The 17,645-nt window shown below is 38.1% G+C and overlaps 1 protein-coding gene across 1 annotated transcript in view; it reads right to left on the bottom strand.

Annotated features, from left to right (window-relative positions):
- Window positions 1-17,645, bottom strand: part of SNX25 (sorting nexin 25) — a 95,370-nt gene that overhangs the window by 20,589 nt on the left and 57,136 nt on the right. The window contains exons 7-9 of the mRNA XM_033059682.1: window positions 12,471-12,661; window positions 5,767-5,898; window positions 3,741-4,016 (exon numbers count right to left, since the gene is read on the bottom strand). Of these exons, the coding sequence (XP_032915573.1) occupies window positions 3,741-4,016; window positions 5,767-5,898; window positions 12,471-12,661 (599 nt within the window). The remainder of the gene's footprint in view (window positions 1-3,740; window positions 4,017-5,766; window positions 5,899-12,470; window positions 12,662-17,645) is intronic.

Raw genomic sequence — 17,645 nt, 5'->3', positions numbered from 1 at the left:
GAGGTGTAGAGTTAAAGTTTGTTTTAAAAGCAAAAACAGCTTAATAGTCACGATCAATATTCAGAGCCAGAGAAAAAAGCAAATCCTTAGTGCTGAACTGTCAGATAATGAGGATGGAGCAGCAGGGAACAAAAAAAGCCCAAAACCCTATATTTCTAACAAATAGTGTTGCCTCCCACAAACCTTCACAAAACAGATTTGTCATCCTGCAGAACAATCTAAACCAAATTCTTTAGCTTTCTACACAGATTTTGCTGCTGTTTTTAGAAGTGTTAATAAAAATGTGTTAAAAGCACATATGCCTTACCCTAAATTCATAAATCATTTACATATATTCATTCAGACAAACCAATAGCTTTTTCCATCTTGTGTACTACAGGCATGCAAAAAAAATAGAAATCTTCACACCTTTCAGTGACATTCTCCTTAATATCTTCTGACATATAGCCTCCCCCGTCTTACTGTACTTCCCCAAATAGACATGAAGACCTTGAGATCTAGCAAACAGAACTCAGCTTTTACTGCTGCCATGTTCAAAGATCTTTGAGGTCTGTTTGTGACTGAGTAGATCTAAATTCATCTGTGGGAAGCTGAGTCTATTCTCATGAACAGGGATTTCATGTTATTTCATGATATTTAATGATATTCCAACTAAGCAAACTGTATCCTTTCATCACAAAGAAAAAGCTAACAGAAGGAATTCTCATACTCTTCTAAATTCTGTGAGTTTTAGAGGAGACAATCCTGTTGGAAAGTCCATAGCATCTTCTGTCTTATTTTAAAAAGTCTGAGAAGATACAATAGTAGCAACAATAACTAATCTCTTCTAGCATGATCCTCAAACATAATGCTGAAGTCAGGAGTTCTAGACTAAGAAATCCATGCCCTTTTCCAGTTCTGCATTTGCCTGCTATGTGGCTGAGTAAAAACCCATTAGCTCTATGCCTTGTCCTTTCTTCTGTCTATTCTGCATGGACTATAAACTCCTAGGGTCAGAAACTTGCCTCCAAGCAGGTGTACAGACCTCAGTTCAGAATGTTGTCTTCTGGCACTACAATAACACAATAATAAATAACAAACAATAATAATTAACAATATTGGGTGTTATTTAAAATGCTAATGTAAAGAACTATAAAAAAACTCCAAACCTTACACTTGTTGGGGAGCATGGATGTAAAACAGGAATCAAAAATGTTATTTTCAACACAGAAGAATTAAAAGACATTTCATATGTAGTTTGGTGCTAGCAATCAAAGAACTGCAATTAATTACAAATCAGCGAGGCTGTGCTCCCAGAGGTAGATACATGATTTCTCTGTCATTAATCTTTCAGACACTTAAAGCAAAAACCACTGCTGAATCACTAGGTTTATCACAAAAATGCTAGAATTACAAGATCAAGTGACTTGTATTCAAAATACCAAATACAACAAATAAACAACCAGTTCACTCAAAGCTGAGATCATAGTGGATTACACTGTCTTCCCCTGGCTGGTAAACTGATAATGGCTTCCATTTCTGTGAGTGACATAGAACACAGACGTCAGTCTTATTTTAGTGATCTGACACATGAAGCACCAATGCAATCACCAGATCCTCTCCTCAAAGTGCTGGATGCAAGCACTGCCTGCCTCTGTACTTCTACCTGTGATGTTTGTCCAAGTAGAAATACTTGGAGATATTTGGAGGTTTGTCCCAGAATCAAAGTGGTAACAGACTGGGAAGAAGAAAGAGCTTGTTCCACTTGCAGCAGAACCAGCAGTCTGGCCCTTTGCAGACTCCTATCTTGTGACTTGATTTTCTCACATTTAATCAGGGCTCAACCTTTTGTCCTCGTCTCCATGAGTGCATTTTTTATCTATTCAGCTAGAGCAGTGAAATTTACAGAAAATTAATACAGGTGATGCCCACAGTAGCCCAGGAAGTGAGGACATAGACCCAAAACCCAAACTAAACCAAAACCAATCTGTATTTGCTAACAATACATACCCCTCCAGAAACATCCAATTTCTAAGTTGTCATTTCAGATATATGGGGAGGAAAAAAACCCCACAAACCTATTAGCCAGTACTGCATTTTCACGAGAATTTGAAAGAACATAGGAAGCGTCATAAAGACTCTTATAATTTGTTTTCACCTCAAAGACCCTGAAGCATGACACAGTGCCATTAGAACTGCTCTATTCAAGACATACTCAAGCAGGATATACAACTTCATACTTAATTTGTTGTTAAAAATGAAAAGGAAAAAGAAACCCGAACAAAACAAACCCCTTTGAATGTTATAAGCAGACTTGGCAATATATTAGTCTTTAAAGTTTCATGGCTGACACAGACTTCATATCTGGCCCATACATATCCAAGGACTCAGAGGAAGGACAGACGATGCTGTTAAGTGTTATCAGACAGAGTACAGCTAGCCCTAAAGTGTTGTGTCAGTTTTCTTAGAGAAATCATTATCTGTGTTAGGCTTTGAATAAAGCATATGAAGAAATTGGAAAGCATAACATTTAATGCTTCAGGATGTTCTGGACAAAAGTGCTAAGAGCCATTGTGCAAAGTCTCAATGGCTGCAAGCACAAAGACACAAAGTCTTTGAAGTACCTACTACTGTCAACGCAGAGCTGAGTTAGCAGAGAGAAAACTAGAAAATATATCTTGAATATTTTATCAAGGAAAAAAGAATATAGGGAAAAACAAACACTGAAAAGATTCATCAAGCTCTAAAAGCACACATTGCAAGTAATTTCCTTATAACTATTCATCTCTGCAGATTTGCTCATATGCAAACTACAAAGACTAGAACAACTCACCTTACAGAAATTAAAGTCATTTAAGCAGTAAATACAAAACCCTTAGGTTCCAGAAAAATTGTTTCTAAATAGCAGAATGTAGATCAGCACTTCTAGATTCTGCTTATTTATTTATTTAGATTGATTTTAGACAAATTTATATTTCATTAAGTTATGAGCAAATTCACATGTAAATGAAGACATCCATGCTGATCGGAAGCAGCAGCCTGACTGAAAGAGGCACTCAGTCTGAGACATGCTCTTGTCAAAACGTTCTTGGATAAGTGCAACACAAGTTCCCCTGACACGATGGATTTAGACAAGCCAAGAAAAAAACCTGCCCCAAGAAGAGTTGCCATTGGCTTATTGCTTATTACATTTTGAATGCATTGTTTTAGTATCTAGAGTTCTTGTGCTAGACTTATCTTCCAACATGGCCTATTAATTTATTCAATTAATCAATTAAAAAACACTAAGATTATATTTTACATTGCTTTTCCATCTTTTTTATGCAACTTTTAATACCTATTTAGTACCTAGGAAATGCATGGGAGACAGAGACAAGATTTGGGGCAGAAACCTACCGATGTTTCAGTGAGAATTTTTTCACTCAAAAGCAGAGCAGCTAGCTTCTACAAAGTATGTTTTGCATTCTCTGTTTCTAAGGAGCATAATGAAAAACGTGAAATACAGAAGGCTTAGGCATCTGAAATATCTACTTCAACTAAATTGAAATTTAAGTAGTCAGTCATTTTGTACCATTTTATTTCAAAGCATGTGTAAACAAACAAGTTTTACCAGATGAAACTATAAGAATGATGATATTTATAAACAAACAAAGAAAATAAAGAGGAGTCCAAAGCTCAAGGACAGATGCTACATGCCTTTCTCAGGACACTCTCTCTGATTACTTTAAATAGCAGTGAAAGAAGTTGTCTGTGTGACTCACCACTTCATCTTTGTCCTCAGGAGTAAGCTGAGCAGAACTTCTTTCTTCCTCCTTCTTGACTGATCTCTCATACAAATCACTGACAATGAATGAGGGGTAGTATCTGTCCTTCAGAGTTTCATAAACATCTGCCTGAATTCTGTAGAATACTTCAATGCCTTTATTTCCCACAAGACTTTGCTGTATTTCCTTATAAAGGGATTTTTCCACAGGTATTTCTCTGCTTTCCACAAAAAAATTCTGGTAAATTTCACTCACCAGTTGAGGTATTTCAGCCTAGGAAGCAAGAGAGAGGGAGGGAGAAAAGAATGAAAAGATATTGAAAACATCAAGATGACTCAGGACCCAGGTGCGCAGTTTGAAGGATAATCAAGCTAATTTCCTATCCAAATGTAAGAGAAGACTATCTATAAACCTCTTACTGAGATCAAGCATGCTGCCTGCCTGTGCACCTCTGCGCTAAGCAATCAGTTTTACAAGTTAAGTATGGATATTTGTGAAGTGAAGAAACAGCTGTGCCCTAAAATTGCCAGAGCTTCCGCACCCACTCTTTTAAATCTATGTTCCAAAAGCTGGCATTAAAAGGAAGAAAAGTGCTAGAGCAACAGTGTGGTCACGATTTTAAATTCAGATGGTAATGCTCAGCTGTATCAGCTCTCATGTCTTCTGCTGAATAGAAAAAATTCACTTTATACATGATTATAATTAATTTGTGGAAGAAAAGGGAAAAAAAAAAAAAGAAACAAGAAGAAAAAAGCATAACTGAAGAGACATTGACCAGTACAGGAGGCTGGGTATTTTTACCATTTCCCTAAACTGACTAGAATGAAAAAGGGTTTATGCACTCCTTCGGTATGGTACAATGTTCTTACCTGCCTCATCTGACAACACCACAGCCACATGACTGCAGGACACTACTTTTGTAAGATGCCCCTGTAATGGCAGATATATCCATATCCTTGTGCACATACATATTGTTTTGAACAGGAAGAGAAAAATCACAGCTGAGAGGTCATAAAATGATTTATAGTAGCTTTTCCCATCATGAGCAGTTTGCAAATCAAAACTGATTTACAGAACTCTCTTCCCAGGGCCTGACAAACTGTTTTTATCAACACTCTCTCTGAGTTGGTTGATAGTCATTTCTTCAGATTGTATTACTCATAGTCTACAATTTGTCTGTCTATTTACAGGATACTTTATGTTTTCCAATTGACCGGAATAAGAGCAGTAAAATTACAGGGAACAAAAAGTTAGCTGATAATCAATTATGAAATCTGTATTTCATGACTCCTGAAGTTTTAATTGCTTCCCCCAAAAATCCACCACACTGGTCATGAGCAGCAAATTTGTCCTCTACAAATTCTTCGTCTTCACCATTGCTTCAGAGTACTTGTTGCTATTTTAAGTATATTCCCTATTCTTGTTTCAGGGTTCTAATTCCTACTGTATTTTAGCCAAAATTACAATATAGCATTGTTTCTTCTCTCTGTCAGTAGTGTGGCATTCCTGGAGAAAAAACTTAGCTGCTACAGAGTAGGGAGAGGTCTTTTAAAGCAACAGCTCTCCTCCAAAAAGATTTTCAGAACATATATACGCACAACTTCATTGTTTTGGATTGAATGGGCTACCTGTAATTGGCAAGATGAGACGTTTATGTACAGACATCCAATTGGAATGTGATTCTAGGTTTCACATGAACTGATACAACTAATCCCTGCATGTTTTTACTGCATGTTTTTTCTCCAGTGGAGGGGGAAATAATTCTACTACTTTTTCATATCAAGTATTCTTTTTAATAGATGTTAAACCAACCAACAATAAATCACCATCACAACAGCCCATAGATTTTAATTGCAATATTATCCTCAAATACTGACATGAAGCTATTAAAAAAACCCAAATTGCTTAGAATTCATCCTATACTACTGATATTTTAAAAACATAAAGACATTTCCTAACATCAAGATCACAACAAACAGTGTCATCAGTGTAGAAAGCCATCTAGGCTTGCAATTTCTTCCACCTTATTAGCATTCTTCAGATTCTCCACAGACTCCCAAAGGCCGATCAAAGCCATCTTGTCCATCCTCTCCATGTAGATCCGGAAGTGCTCGCGGTATGAAGGGTTGGCCAAAATTTCTTCAAACTGAAGAATCTGAAGAAGGGAAAACAAAGAATAAAAGCTGGGAAAATGCCTAATTCTAACTCCTTTCCTTATAAGGGAAAATAGTTTCACTACGCATCCCACAAATGTGTCCTAGATTCAACTACATAGACCTCCTACAGCAATAGTTTTGCTTCATTTAAAAAAGAAAAGGAGTTTTAAGTTAGAAGATAAATTCATCTATGTTTCTATCAGATAGTAAACACTTCTGTGTCTTTCTGATCAGGATACATTTCAAAGTACTAAGATGGCATTTCATGTCACTCATGACATGCTGTTGTCAAAAATTTAACTTCCAATGTTCCTGCAAAGCAGAGGAGCCAAGCTGAAAGCTAAATTATCTGTTCTTTACTTGCTTCAAACACCAGCAGTTTCCATACCACAGCCCACAGAGCTTTGAGATGTATCTCAATTATTCCCAGAGACACGGAGAAAGATGGAATACCTTGGCTGCTAGGGTATTTAGTGGCCAGTTCCCACTGTTATTGAAAAACATCTATCAGAAATGAGGAATGAGTATGTTCTCTGATACGATGCTCAGAACTTTTCCTAAATGAGGAGGGTGTACATCAAGCAATAAAGGAAATTAAACACAGACTTCCTGTACCCATGCAGATGCTGCAGCCATTAAGAAGTTGCATTAAAACACCATTATCACTTCCTTATCCTGTACTATTGTTGTGAATCCAGGTCTTTTCTTTGAGAAAAATACCCGAAAACAAAATAATAGTAATAATAATAATAATAATAATAATAATAATAATGATGATGATGATAATAATAATAATATACAGTTCTAGTCAGCATCAGAATACCTCCCTCTCTGGGAAGACTGCTCATTTTCCTAAACTTAGTACCTTTGAAACTCTACAACCAAGTTATGTGTAGGAAAAACAGTCTCCTTGTCTCAAGCTACACATGAGGAAACCACCCACATGGGCACATGAACAATTACTGGCACAAAATCAGTGCCTTCACAAACCAAGCTAAACATGGTTCTTTAACAATTGCAGTCATCTACATTTTGTCTGAAACAGCTCCCTCAAATTTTGGGCAGTATTTAAGTAAATTATATTTGTCTCATATGAAATAGTCATTTACATCTTTAAAATTGCCCTGTGACAATCATGCGCCATTCTCCTGTTTCTCCTTTATCATACCAACATCTTCTGGACATGACTTCGCTCTTAGCTTTAAAATTATTTAGAGACATGAATATCTGCCTTTAAAAGCTCACTCTACAAACCTCACTGAAAAGCAGAGAGTACCTTGTTCAATCTAAGCTTAATACAGAAATGGTGATCAGGCTGTCAAAAAGATCAACACAGACATGGCAATTTAAAGGCCAGTCTGTGATTTAGCCTCATTACTGTGCATCATTGTATTTTCTATTCAATCATTTTACCAAGGACAGTGATTTAAAATACAAGTGTAAGGGGGTCTTTCCAGCCTCTTGAACAGATGTTTTCCCCATCTCAGGGACTGTCAGCTCTGTAAATAATAGCATGTGCTGTCACTTGTTGTGTGAGAGGTCACCTTGGTCTCTATGCTTCCATTATCCAAGCCATACCCACTCCAGCTGCCAGCAAGGCAGGTAACAAACTCCTCTCAGAAGTAATGGTGTAAGCGCTGCTGCAGAGAGCAAGGCCACCTCTCCCACCTAACAAAGGGCCCATTGCACCAGTGCCCCCTGGTAATCAAAGCAGTGTGCCCAGCAAGTGTTACACAAATCTCCTAATAGACACCTCGCAAATTAAAACACTTAAATTAATGGGCAGAAAAGCTTATTCACTTGCAGAAATGAGAACTCTCAAATGTTTTCTTGATTTTTTAAAGTCTGGACTATCCTGGAATTATTAAATATGTTACTAGTGCTATACTAAAAACATTATGTTTCACCTGCAATGGCAACAATGATAGACAAAAGAGGGTTTTAGTTTTGAGATGAAAAATAATAAAATGCATGTATACTGGTTTTGGCTGGGTAGAGCTAACATTTTAAGAGGTTGACAGGGGTTATGGTTTAGATTTGTGCTAAACATAAGGCTGATAACATAGAGATGCTTTTGTTATTGCAAGATGCCAAGCTCTTTTCTGCTTTTGGTACTGCCGCACTGGAGAGCACACTGGGGATGCATGGGAGACTGGGAAGAGACACAGCCAGGACAGGTGACTCCAGCTGACCAAGGGATATTCCAGACCATATGGCATCATGCTCAGTATGTAGAGCAGGGGACGTTTGGAGTGATGGCTTTGTCCTCCCAAGTCACTGGTAGGTGTGATGGGGCCCTGCTCTCCTGGAGAAGGCTGAACACCTGCTTGGTCATGGGAAGCTGTGAATTCATTCCTTGTTTTGTTTTTTTTGTGTGTGGCTTTTGCTTCCCCTATTAAACTGTCTTTATCTCAGCCCGTGAGTTTTCTGGCTTTTACCTTTCTGATTCTCTCTTTGATCCTGCTGGTGGGGGAGCGAGCAAGTGGCTGTGTGGGGCTTGGCTGCTGCCTGGGCCGAAACCACAACATTCATTTTTGGCACCCAGCTATTCTGTGGATCTTCCTTCCTTCCATGTTTTAAAGAAAAATTTCTGCAGTAATTTGTAATCCTCAGCAAAAGATCATTTTGTGATTCTGTATCACCATGGATTAGAGCACAAAACTCTAAGCTATGTTGGCACATACACAACCATTAGGGCATGTGTACACTCTCAAATCTAATATCCAGTTAGCAGATATAATCTTAGAATTATTAGCCTCCACAGCAACCCTTCAAATCCCATTAACTCAAGAGCAGCTTCCGGGTTTGGAAAAACCAGAAGCTTTAGTGTTGCCACATCAATTCCCTGCTTCAACAGGAATGTAACTTAGATATCACAGCTGGTCACAGGCTGTGCCTAAGACTAGGAAAGAGTCAGGTTTTTCTATTTTATTTCTTTGCTTAAGTGAGGTGCTTCAACCAGCATCCCTAGCATGTGCCCACAGAAGAGACTTGGTCTTGTTAAATCCCTGAAGATAGTTACAACCTCTCTCTGGACAGGAACATAGAACAATTAGGTAATTTAGGTCTGCACAGGCACCAGGCACAGATTAGAATCACTGTAATGTATTTCATTGCAACACACCAGATTCCCATTCACTACAATGACATTGACCTATAATGAATAGCCCAAATAAAGCTGGTATCAGCTTTGCAGATGGTTGGGATGAACAGCAGCTGGGTCACTAGTGGAAGTTTTCTGCTGGGATAACAGCATACATACAGTTAGACTGCCAAACTTCGGGTTGTTGCTTTGGATTTTTTCCTTTTTTATTTTATTTGTAGAAGCCAGGAATAAGTGGAATGTAAAAACTAATACTGATAAATATCTTTTTCCAAGTTGCATTTTAAAAAACCCTTAACTAATGGGTTTTTCCTATATATTAACTAAAATTAAAGCCTGTATTTATCTTGCTATGTTTTAAAAAGAGGCAAGTCATCAGAAGACTGTCTCTGTCACAGCAATGTGAACAAAATCCCATGATTATTTAAGTATTGGGAAGTATATACTGACCACATAAGGTACAATTTTACTGCACATACGCTAATGTAAAAGTCCCTGCCTTGAAACTCACATGTTCACAAACATACTTCTGTCATAAAAAAACCATTGCCAGGCAATAGGGTGACAACAATTGTAGCTTGTTTTCTTAATATTCCCAGATTCTGTATGATGATGTATCCTGACATAACATCATCTTACAATCTGAAGCTCAAAAATCACCATGAAAATCTGGTAAGTCACCAGTCAAATCAGCATCTATCCACAGATGCAGTGGAAGAAAGATCTTCTGCAGGAGTTTCATCTTAGTCTTCATCAGCTGGATTATGAACATGAGTTCATTCCACCTCAAAATACACTTAGATGGTTTCCTTGCTATTTCACAACTAGTTAAGAGTCAGATTCCTAGACACCCTCCTAGAACCCACAATCCACAAAACAGTTCCACTAAGAAGATGCTGTGACTCCATATGTCAAATCTCAGAGACAAGATGGTGTGGTGGTTGTGCTCAGCACAACAAAGGAAAAACATCATTCACTGAATAGTCACAGTGAATGAATTCACAGACAAGAATTCAACTGATTACTGAAGTACTGTGTAAGCACAGTTTCTAAGAAAAAGGACTGAAACAGCACTGACTATAAAGAGATGCTTTATATATTACACTTACTCAAACTGTATTTTCTCCAAAAACAGACCTAACACCTTGGACAAAGTTTAAATCAGGATCAGAGGTAATGACAGAATTCAGATTCAGAGAGTAACTGCAGTTTGTCTGTTTTGTAAGCATTTGATTATAATTCACATATTTAGGATTTCCCTAGTGAACCTTGATTTAGGAAGATTAAGTGAGTGAAACAGGTACAAAATCAAATGCATCACAAGACTGCATAATAAAACAGAACACTAACAGCTCCAAATAATCCATCTCTATATATATGCTCATACTTAGAACATGCATAAAAGACTTTTTACCTGCAATGCCATTACTGCCCTACTACTGCAGTCAAGAAAAAGCTTTCTATAGGATGGATAAGTGAAATCAAAATACAAGTTTAATTCACTAGTCAACTCTTTGTTCAACTAGTACCAAAAATTCCCCAAAGTTAATAATCCATTCAAGCTTCTCACTTCACTTACATAAAATATTAATTCAAAACACCATCAGAAAATGCCCATTTCTGACTCATTTCCTGCAAGTTGAAGAAAGGAAGGCAAACATACAGTTTCTTCCGCAAAAACTATTTCTGCAATTTAGATGCCACTTTAAGAGAAAAGCTGGCACAACCATACTCTAAGTAGTCTGAGGACCACCAGCTGCAACCTACAAATGTATCTCATCTACTAAATCCCAAACAATGCCTTTCCCTTTTGCTTAGAAAAGAGCCTGAGTGTCCAGTCAATAACGTCCAAATCCAAAATAACACCAACTGCCTTGAACCGAGACTGCAGCTACCACAGTGCTAGAAGAAGATGGGAAGAAGCAACAATGAAGAAAGACTGCTTCCTCAGCTAAGCCTTGGGCGTTTTTCTGTGTTCAGAAGGGGACGGCCCCCATCTCTCAAGCAGCCTCCCACAGCTTCTTTCCTGGCAATGGAGAATCAGGGACAAGAGAAGGGAGAAGCAGTTTTCCTATTTTCTACACTGACATGACTTTAAAAAGGGTTCTATGGCTTCATCACAGAAACGATCAAAAGCTTAGAAGCAGAACTGCCTCAGATCCCACTGTTTACACCAACACCACAACATATGCCTGTGCAATGCATTATTGCTATTAATAGTACCATTAACTCAATATTGAGCTGCTCATTGGTATATTTACAGGACATAACCCCAGGTCAGCAGCTCCCATTAAAAAACCCCATTGGTTTATGAAACATGCAACATCAACTTCAGGAATTCCTTTGATTTTAATTATAACATTATATTTCATTTATATTTCTGACCAATCCCTGCCCCTATCCAGTGCATCTTCACTACCGTTCAAGAATGGAGTCCAATCTTATGTCCTCATGTATCTATCCAGAAAAGTTCATAATGTCTCAGCAGGCATCAAAAGTGGCATCATTGGCTCATGCTGTGGTGCCACATGCTCCCATCTCTCTTTCTCTCCTTGACACCACTTGCTACACCCAGCTTCAGGAAAGGGAACAACAGGACTTTCTTGGCACAATCTATGACACACCATCTGAAATCATGCTTTAAGGACAGAATTGTTGTTTCAGACCCCACTCAAGAAAAACAAAATACAAAAAGTAAGAACAATTTCTCCATTATTCTACTTTTTTCTAACATGCTACTAAGTCACAAGTATTATAAGGACATAATGAAAATTAAAGATCCCTGAAGAGATAAACTATCTCCTACCTACATGAAAAACAAATCTTCCACATTTGAACACATCAGTTACTATGCTTTGCCCAAAGGGAACAGAGCAGATTACAAAAAGTCAGTAAAATTTTTAAAGATTTGCAAGGCTAAGTAGTAATTTATTTTTGATAATGCTGGTCAACACAATAATAGTTACTTCTAATTCCAGTCTACAGTGATATTAAAAACCAGCATTCAGTCACAGCAGCTTTTCCAGAGTTTTTCTGCCCTGAGTTTTGTCAATTGCCTTCCATAAGTGTTCACTTTTGAATAATTCAGTATTTTCAAAACCCACACATATTTCCTAAATTAAATGTAATGATGGCCAAAGACACATTGCACATATGCTAGCAGTCTTTCATTTGAAAGCAAGTTGCTACTTTCACAAAAGCTGCTACCATGTCCTTATTAACTCCCTACAGATGCTGTGTCTGAAAAATCACACATGCTTACAAGCCATACAATCCTTTATGAAGCTGCACACTGTGCAATATTCCAAGCTGAGCCATCACTGAGTCTTTTTGGGTACTTCAGTAATCTTTTCCCAAGGTAAAAATAACATGCAGCAATTAATTTGTACTTGACTCCTGGGGGAAGGGAGGGATTGACCACAGTAAGGTAACACATTTAGAAAGACCTTCAGACAATGCAATTTATACCTTCTGACTTGGGGGGCCATCACCTTCATCAGAAATGCCATCTTCCTGCTGATCATAAGCAGGCCCTCCCAGGAGCCTTATTCTCTTCTCACATTGCTTCTTTGCCACTGTCAGCTGGTTAATATATCTCTTCACATTGCGAGCCCTCAGTAGGTCAGCTTTCATTGCTGCAGTCTCTTTTCCTTTTGAATCTAACAATAAAACAAATCAGAGACAGTATTTTACAACAGGAAAACATCACTGTACCGTTGCCTCTGTGAAAAGCAAATCAGAGACAGTATTTTATGACATGAAAATATTGTACCACTGCTTCTGTGATCTGTCTGATCAAAGCATCCGTCATTCATGAATCAACTATGCTCATCAGTACAGATACTGGCAAGTTTGTATTTGAAACGGAATGATAATTTTGTAACATTCTGCAATGATAACTCAAGGGTTTGCACAAAAGAGTTGAGGAAAACAAAAAAATCCTTATTCAAATGCATAGCAAAACCCGACCCCTCCAGCTCTCTTTTTATAGTTTGTTGAAAGACGGCCCGAGATCTCTGCTACAGGATGTACATTTATCAGATGGCATTAAGCAAATTCCCTGCAACTATGGCACATGATAGCACATGGAGTTGATGGCCTATATACCTTACTGAACATAGCATTGACTGCCTGGAGTCACGAGGGACTGGGCTCTCTTCCCCCTAGCCCAGCACGACACATTCCCACACATCTTATTTGCAAACCCAAACTTCTTGTGCCCGATGTGAACAGCACATCATACAATATCCTCTCTAGACAACTGACCAAAGTTCACTCAAAATGGTCAGATGACTAAGAAAAAAAAAAAACCTTAAAATGCCATGTCAAGACTGCACAGTACTCTTTAAAAATAATGTGAAGATGACAGTCGGTTGAATAACACTTAGTAATAGCCAGTGTAATGTTTGTGCATTCTACATTCCATCCTCTTCAGCTAATTACCAGGGTCTAAAAAAAGGAGCAGCAGATAAAGCAGATATAAAACCTACTGTATGGAAATCATGTTTAATATCTGCAAGATGCAATTGATTCATATTTATACCTTGATTTTATTTTCCTCTTGCTCAATGATAACACTCATGCTTTTTTGGGCTGCAGCTATTACTCAGTAGCAAAGTACTTGGCTTTTACTTTGCTCTGGATTATCTGATTGCTCAGGGATAAATAGTAAAGATTTATTCTACTATGTTTTCAAAATATTAAACAATAGCAAAAATCATGTTGATAAAAACAGCGTTCAATTTTCACAAGAGTTGCTGTCAAGAAACAACTACATAGGTTTGTGAATGCACACAGCAAAAAGGAAATCTCTCAGAAATTATTTAAATTCTCTATTTTTAACAAATTTAAAATACATTACGGCAACTTCCCGTTTCACGACTGTTTTTACCCTTCTGTTTCCCCTCAAAGCCATGTGTATTGCATGCAACTCTTAAGTTTTGTCTTTTACATAATGAAGGACAACTCAAGGTACATGGAACTCCCTGAAGTTCTACACATAGCTGAATCCAGATATTCTTCCATTATCTTCGCCCATATTTTTAATCTCACTTGATTTGCTTCATGTATTTATATTGGTAGGGATGCTTCCTGATACGAATAATCTCAGTATTTTAATGGATGAGTATCATTTGCATCTCAGCTGCCACATAACAGTGAACTAAAGAAATGATACTCACTGAAGGAAATGATAAAATTATTTTACTACAAAAAAAAAAAAAAAAAAAAGGCCATCTGTTTTTCTGGCATGCTATCTCCACAGGGAAGTCAACAGAGCATTTAATTTAGTGTTTCAGTTCCCTAAACAGAGATACCAGTATTAATGAGAGAAAAGGAAAGGAAAAGACCTTAAGGACAAAACAATGTTCTCCCCCAAATCAAAACATTTACAGCTATAACAAATACAGGAACAGAAGTTTAAAGTGAAGACTAAACCCCAAACTTTTTCCTGCTGCACTTGACTCTAAGATGATTTTTTTTTTAAAGTTATCAATTATTTCAATCGTTTCAATGCTTTGGGCTCAAAATGCATACTTGAAATCCCACACTTATGAAAACCCACAAGCTCTACAATGCAATGATCATTCAGCATTCTTAAAACAAAAATACCCTTCTCGATGGAAACAAGGCATTCTTGAGGGCTTTTCAAAGCACACATGTCTACTTTACCTGAAATCTTGTCCTGTGACTGCAGCATGCCTCCAGGAGACATTAACGAGCCTACCATTCCCAGTGATTATTTCCTGTCTTAACAGAGATCCTTCAAAAACATTTACCTCAGCTTGTCATACCCAAAAGGAGCCGCTCCACCCAAGCATCGCTCAGGGTAGTTATGAAGATTATGCTGCCAGCCTGTTTCTGCTCCATGGATAAACAGGACTAGTCATCATGAAAGCCTGGCAGTGACGTCCTTCACAAATAAACAAAAGGCTGATGAAAAGCAGAGCAACCCAGAATGTGGCTAAGACAGCATGGAAGTGTGGACTAACACTAACACTGAGCACCACTTCCCTCTTCCAAATTATGAAAGATAAAGCTAGCAGAAATCAGGAGGAGCATTTTCAGCTCAGCTGGAGAAGGTTAGCTGGATAACGCCAAACCCTAATCTGCTTTTGCAATTTTAGACTTTCAGACCAAAACTGCTCTGGTTTTGTCTTATTAAGCACTATCAAAACAATATTTCAATTTATAAAGACTTCTCTTTAATCTATTCTTGTCTGATTCCACAAAAATCATCAAAATACTGAGACAGAATTAAGAGTAATTTTTCCCATTTCTGAGTATTAGTAGAGATAATGTTCATTACATTCAGGCATCACTGCATAAACCAATAAAACCAGAAAGGCACAAAAAGGAAGGCTTGTCTGTATTCATACACCCTCCAGCAAGCTGCAATAAATGGAAAAGTAGATTTATGCTACTAAGACACTGTTTCACCATAATGCAAGAGGGAAAAAAAGCATCTTTCGAGTAATTTATTTTTTTTTTACCTAGTAGCAACTTTGTAGTTTGGGTATTTTTCAAAAAAAATACTCTTAAAAACAAACAAAAGTCACTCCTCATCAGCAAGACAAGAAATACGCTACTTTGGGATTTCCTCCCCACAAGCTGCATACACATTGACCAGCAGCGATCAAGTACAGCCTCCATTTCCAAAGGAGCAAAGTGTCTTTTACTAACTTCCTCCAAAATAATTCTCTTTATCAGGGGAAACTTTGAGAGGACATGCGCTGCCATGGAGGAACTTCAAATCCCAAAAGGGTACCATGCACCTCTCCCAAAGGCAACCAAAAGCAATTAGCACCAAAAACAGAATTTCAAACTCTGCTTATCAATCTACAGTTGCAGATAATTCAATTTGCACCAAACAGCATTAAAAATGGTCCAAATGAGCTCAAACTTACCAAGTATTCAAAACTATGCTACCTGTGCATATTTTATTCTATGCATTTTTGCACATCTGCAGTAATTTCTGACAAAGCTTCCACACTGTCTTCTAAATCACTCATAACTATCTTGATTTGAGCTAAGCTATAAGTATATTCCCAGAAGCATATCTTAGAGTCCACCAAAGCAATTTCTGAAAAGTGATTTCTCACACCTAATTTTCTTTCTTCATTTTTTTTCCTATGGTGGCTCTGCTACTTGAGAAGGTTTATCTCTGTTAAACACATCAAACCGAAGCACATGTTCACATCATCCATTTTTAAGTCAGAATGTGGACCTTCCAAATCACCATGCCGAAAAACATCACACAAATTTTTATTACCCTTTAAGCACACTGAAGGATACACAAAAACAGTGTAAATTTGCTTAAAGCAGAAACTTAATTGCATTTTAGAACTGCATGATCTGTCCCCTCTCTTAGCAGTACCAGCAGAAGGCAGAGATTTCTCATTTTACCTGCAAAGTTATATATGGCAAAAGTATGAATGAAACAGAAAACAAAAGTTCTTGTTCCTTTACAGCTTCAGTAACTACACATCCGTGACATCTGGCAGTGTGTACATCAGCACTGATCAGCCCAAAATGCCACTGAAGGAGCAACACACATGCTCCCCCATCACAAGCCTTTTTGCAAGATTTTTTCCAAGACCCAGGTTAAGCACATATAGGGCCTCCTAAATGCCACACTTAGTATTTAAGTAGTGAACATCAATTTAACATTTTCATGTAAGCAGTAACTGGAACTTCACATATGTCCTAGTTTAAAGGACAGGTGTCTGCTAAGAAAGGCAGGAGCCTCTCTTTGAAATGGTGAATGTAAACCCCCTCCCTCCAAATTATTATAATTTTGAAATCAAACAGTTCTCAGGCAAAGATATGGGAATTAGGAATAACAGTTCTTTACTAGGGAAATTAAAATAGAAATACAATACTACAAAGAAACAGACCCCAAGCCCTGACAAAGTCAGAGTACAACCTGACACCCCGTCAGGCAGGGTGCTGGTAGCAGTTCCATTAAATGGTGGCTGCAGTCCTTTTGCAGTGACAGATGTGGTTCAGTTGAAGCAGTGCTCCTGTAGAGCAGTGCTCCTGTAGAAAGTGCAGTTTCCCTCCGGAGGTCCAGTGGTGACGTGGAAAAAATCCAGCTTCGCTCTGGAGTCCACTGGAGAAGGGGCTACCTTGGTGTCCCCCACACCTCTGTTTTATCTTGGTAAGAAATGGTGGGCCTTCCCCCTGGCTGGAGCAACTTCCAATGGGATGAAGCAATTTTATCAGTCACACAGTGGGACTCAATGGCCATTAGCAGAAGATACCTCCCTGGAGGAAGGATGGGTTGTGAAAAGATAAAGAACAATGCCCCACCTGGTTTCAATGGATGGCCGATTGGCAGAACATCTCCTGCAGAGATAAGGATCACTGCCCCCAACCTCAACAGATGGTGATAGAATAGATACCTTTTATCACACCCTGTATTGTAACCCAAGACATTATCCACCCCTTATTCTATTACCATCTGCATAATGACACCTTACACACTGTTCTCACTTAAGATTAGGTTTCCCTGTGGTACACAATGGGTTTCTTTATCTTTCTGCATTACCCACCAAGTGTAACCAGGTCCTTGAGCAAAAACAATCCCACGGATGGGTTTGTCCTTGCCAGTGGTGGGACTAATCCAAACAGTCTTTCCTAAAA

Source organism: Catharus ustulatus, chromosome 5, assembly GCF_009819885.2.
Source record: "Catharus ustulatus isolate bCatUst1 chromosome 5, bCatUst1.pri.v2, whole genome shotgun sequence".
Taxonomy (NCBI): Eukaryota; Metazoa; Chordata; class Aves; order Passeriformes; family Turdidae; genus Catharus; species Catharus ustulatus.
This window is presented reverse-complemented; position numbering and strand designations above follow the sequence as displayed.